Raw genomic sequence first — 4,857 nt, 5'->3', positions numbered from 1 at the left:
ATTACGAGGCTACTCCAATAGCAATGCATCATGTGTAATAGAATTTCAATCTATTCAGTATTGAGATCATCTATATTCCAAATTGAGAAGTTACCAGCCTTAGGAAGATTTGGAATGCCACTTGATGATCCAACAATGTCTTCTTTCTTCACAGGATGGGCCATATTTGTGGCCTAGAACTCATCTTGTTTTCCAATGCCTAAAGACTTGATCTATGCATCTACATAGTTCTGCTTCATTCTCAGGAGACATCTGAAAGACTGCTTCTCTCTCTTTTGTTGCCATTTGTTTCCAAGGAGCATATTCTGCTATAAATTGGTGACTCAGGCATTGAGGATGAGTAGGAGGAGAATGAACTCTTCTTCTATATCTAATTCATCCGATTCACTTTGAAAATATCTCTATGGAATATTTTGTTGCCATGGAATTCTATTCACCCTTTGATCTTGAATATCAATAGTAGGAGTGTGTTCCATTGTGAGGCCGGCGAGTGATCTCTGCCCCCAACTGCACCTAGCTAGGATGTAGTCATCGGTGTTGAGACCAAACCAAAAAATGGTCAAACATCCATCAAAGCATGGGTGAAGAACTATTAAGCAATACACTTCATGTCCATAACTATCAAGGATACCATCCTTAGACATGTACAAGACAAGGATAATGCGAAAGACATATTGGATGCAATCGCCAAGCTCAACGAAACTAACACCAAGACTCAAAAGCTATAGCTGAGGCATAGCTTGCATGAAGTCCAAAAAGAATCATGAAGCATTCAGGTTTTCATACCAGAACATCTCAAACCAACTCGACAGCATTGGAGTAGCAGTTGCAGATGATGACCTTGTAGAAGCATGCCCACATGGACTCCGAGAAGAATACGAGTCACAAGTGTTTCAATTAGGGAGAAAGTTAACACACAAGGATGGATGGAATCCTAACATGTGATTGGTGGCCTAGATTGTGTGGTGTGGTGAGTGCATACCCAGACGAATAGAATGTTGCCATGTGGCATGTGCACATCCCCTTCATCCATAGTGTATGCATGTTGGGGTATGCCACCTCATGTGGCTTGATGGCATGATGCCATGGGTGGTCTAGCCTAGGACCCAAGGTCTAATATCACTCTAGGAAACCATTAAATAATTCTCACCACTAGATCACCCCAATGGTAAAGCGATGAACCAATCCATAGTTCATCGCTTACTTTTCCAATCCTCCCCCTTGATGAACAAGTTAGGTGGCTAAACACCCATCATGGTGGAAAACTTCTCTTGCTTAATCCTTGCAAGAGATTTGGATATCAGCCACCCCATCCTCTTTCAAATAATAACATAATCTATTTTATTCCTTAGAAGCTTCTCACGTACAAAGTGATGTTGAATTTCTATAGGTTCAGTATGAGCATGATTCTTGGACGGCTTCATAGAGCTCTAGTTTGATATATTTCATAATTCTTCTTAAACCAAACGGCTTTGCAAGTCACATGTGTTGCTACGCTATATTCAGATTATGTAGAAGACAGAGAAAGAATGCTTTGCTTCCTGCTGCTCTAAGCTATCAGACTAGATCCAATGTTCAAGAAATATCCATAAATGAATCTACCGTCATCTAGATTCTAGATACCTAGCCCAATCACTATTAGTGCATCCTAAAGAGGGGCAATAGCAACAAGAAGGCCTAACACCTATAGGGAGTAGGTGACCAAAAGGGGAACTGTTCTGTGAGGATAGGCAAGGCTGAGGAGACTTGCCCTTCCGTGGGCAAGAAGAGAGCCGCAAGCAGCAAAGATGGAGACGGAAGTGTATTTTCTTGGGCTACAGTGAAGAGGCGAAGGGTTACCATCTCTATAACCCTGTTACCAAGAAGGTAATAGTAAGTCGCAATGTGGTCTTCTCAAAAAAGCCGCATCAATTAGAGGAGGATGCTTCCTTCCCAGACAACCAGGACCAGGATATCCATCCAGTACAACCACCAACAATAGACCGAACTCCCCTAATGGTGCTTGGGAGGATTCAAGATAAAGAAGAGGAAGAAGAGCCTGCAGAACCACAACGGCAATGGCCATTCCTGAAGTGGGTAAAGCAGCTTTTGGACAACAGAGAACCTCCAACCATTGAGGAGGAACCATCCGAACACCGCCGGTCCAAGAGAATAGAGGAGCAAAGAAGGGTGCGGGAACACTTGGTCAACTACGCTTTGATGACAGAGGTGATCCGTGCTGATGAACGCCAGTGTCTTGAAGAGGCACAGGGTGATGCTCGGTTATGACGAACTTGCGATGCGATGGAGAGGGAGTGGGAATCTAGGTGGTAAGGTAGAAGAGATGGGAGTGCATGAGGGCATCTGAGGACCAGAGGTCGACTCTAGCTCTCTCAATAGCTATCATCAAAATTTTTTAAAAATCTGATGATTCTTGAAAGGATTAGATTAGCACTTGGTCCACATATAGAATAACCCCCTTTGTGATGTAGTGAAGCAAATCATAATGTCAGGTTTTTCACGTAACTTTTGTATGGAATCCTATGAAAAATAAAACTGTGAGTATTATTTTACATGCTACATGGATCTCTAGAAGAGGAGGGCAACAACTTGAAGGTCCTCTAAAAGTATGAGAGTTCAATGGTCAACTATTGATGAGCTTGCAAAACAAGTTTGGAAATCCAGAAAGCTTTAAACCATAATCATGCCAACCAAACAAGTTACCTTCTCAAGCTATCAAATTCCTTGAGGCTTGAGATGTTCATGTTGAAGGACTCAGGAGTCAAGGTCTCTATTCCTCGTTGTACCATGCTACTATTATGTAAATGGAACCTTCTTGGAGCTCTTTCAGGTGGATTTCACATGCAGTTTGTGTTGTTTTGTCGATTATTTGTCGGCAATGCATGGATATTTGATGATGGAGTCTCTACTAGCAATGCTTTTGAAGGTCAACGCCCTTGTTCTTTCCTTAATTCACACATGTCTGTGTTTAGTGCTTCTAAGAACAAGAATGTTTCCTGATTAACTTCTTTGTTGTAAGCCTCATCATAATTGCACTTTTTAATGTGAATATGTAAAAGGCTATCTGACGTACACTTTCTCTTCTATACGGCACCTTTTTTTTTGGGAAGCTCACACACATACAACAGTGAACAAAAGCACAGTTGAGCAAAGTGCAGTTCACTAGTTAGACCTTAACTTACAGAACTTCAGATACTAATTATTAGAGTCAAACTAAAGTATCAAATTAGGCACATCATCAAGCAGGCTATGTGTGTCAAGTATCTTCTCAGCGTCTGCCACAAGTCCTGCAGCTCTCTCCAGCTTTTCTTCAACCGCTTCGTCGATCTTCCCCAATACAATATAGCGAGGAATACCTCCCCACTTGTTAAAACGCGTTTCCACCTCTACTTCCTTGTGGCCAAACTGTTGTTGATTGAGAGCATATAATTGATCCAGCTTCCAGACAGGAACAAACAGATTCTGTATAGCATCCGGCTTCTGAAATTCATGATAGTTAGACTTCTTATTAGGGGAGAGGTAAGGATGAATTTCGACTGTGCCCAGTCAGCTTCAGAAACATATCTATCTACAAGGAACTAAGGCTTCTCAGTATCACTGAAGAGGGCCTCCACACCCTGGGTGGCAGTCTTTGTTGTGCTGACAACCAGTTCAGGTCGAAAATGGCAGCATATACAGTAACTGAGATGTGGAACTTTGAGGATCACACTCTCCTCAGCAACAAGCAAACGCCTGAGGATATAAAGCAAGAATCCAGACTTGCCGATCCCCGGATTGCCTAAAAATACCACCCCGAAATCACGCCAAGGACTCTGGAGAAAATGTTTCATAGCCTGTTGATAGAGTGGACTGTAGCATTCCCGAGAGAGGAGCATGAGGGGCAGGCTCTTTTCTCCCGGCTGTTTGTTCCGCACTCCTGGCGTGCGCCAGCACACAGAAAGCTCCTTGGGCAGTGTGAGGAACTTGAATTCTGTGCCATTGCAGGTTCTCAGTGTTGCGTAGCTCATCTAAAACACGCTGGTATATCACCTGATCACGCGTATGAAGAGGACGCACCTACGAAAGGCGTACTGATGAGGACAGACGGTGCGCTCACAGGAGACCGCTCCACCCCATCGCTCCTTGCCACGGGGAGTCGGTCTGAAACTACCATAGTGCCTGCCTCTATATAGTAAAGGCTCGGGCAAACTAGTGTGCTATCCATGGGTGAGCGGGCAACTTGACCAATGCCAATGGGCAGGACATGGGTATGCTCTACTCTCTTGTGTTCGCACATTGTGTTCGCACATCGATCGCCTTTGGGACATCTAGAAGGGGTGGACTAGAAGGGGTGGACTCCATGGAACCAGACTACCTCAATGCCACTTTCCTCTTTTACGACCAGAACACACACAAGAATATGTGAGGATGATTGGGCAAGGTTTTGAATCCATCTTGTTTTGCTTTCGCGAGCATGCCAGGTTTGGCATATGTGCTCATCAATGCAGGGCCTAGCACAATATTATGATTTTTCATTAGCCCTAGGCTACAGACCTCCGTATGTATCTCTTCATCCTTCTTGGGAATTCCCAAAGTTATCCTTCTATAAAGCGCAAGTATATTTATTAAGACCCAAAAGAAAAGTGCAAGTCTCACATAGTTGACTTGACAAGCATTTAGTGTTTTTTGAGGTAGTCTTGAGAAGCAACTCTCTCATCAATCTTCGATGCTCCTTTGTGGAGTCCTTGCGTTACAACATTGTCACTTCTAGGCAATGAAATGGCCACCACAGACAAGACATCCATGTTTAGCCTCTCATCGAGGAGATGCATGCAATTATCGTCAAGAGATGGATGTACACAACTCTCCACACTACCA

General features: G+C 43.5%; 1 protein-coding gene across 1 annotated transcript; it reads right to left on the bottom strand.

Annotated features, from left to right (window-relative positions):
* Positions 1 to 3,237: 3,237 nt before the first annotated feature.
* On the bottom strand, positions 3,238 to 4,119 carry LOC147885246 (uncharacterized). Its single transcript, XM_087398034.1, has 2 exons — positions 3,617 to 4,119; positions 3,238 to 3,480 (listed from the first exon to the last, which is right to left on the bottom strand). Exons 1-2 carry the CDS (start codon positions 4,005 to 4,007, stop codon positions 3,368 to 3,370), a joined length of 504 nt encoding a protein of 167 aa, XP_087254160.1. The 5' UTR covers positions 4,008 to 4,119; the 3' UTR covers positions 3,238 to 3,367.
* Positions 4,120 to 4,857: the final 738 nt, after the last annotated feature.

This window comes from Dipteris shenzhenensis, chromosome 26 (genome assembly GCF_047967505.1).
Source record: "Dipteris shenzhenensis isolate YYH24624 ecotype China chromosome 26, Dip_SZ_1.0, whole genome shotgun sequence".
Lineage (NCBI taxonomy): Eukaryota > Viridiplantae > Streptophyta > Polypodiopsida > Gleicheniales > Dipteridaceae > Dipteris > Dipteris shenzhenensis.
This window is presented reverse-complemented; position numbering and strand designations above follow the sequence as displayed.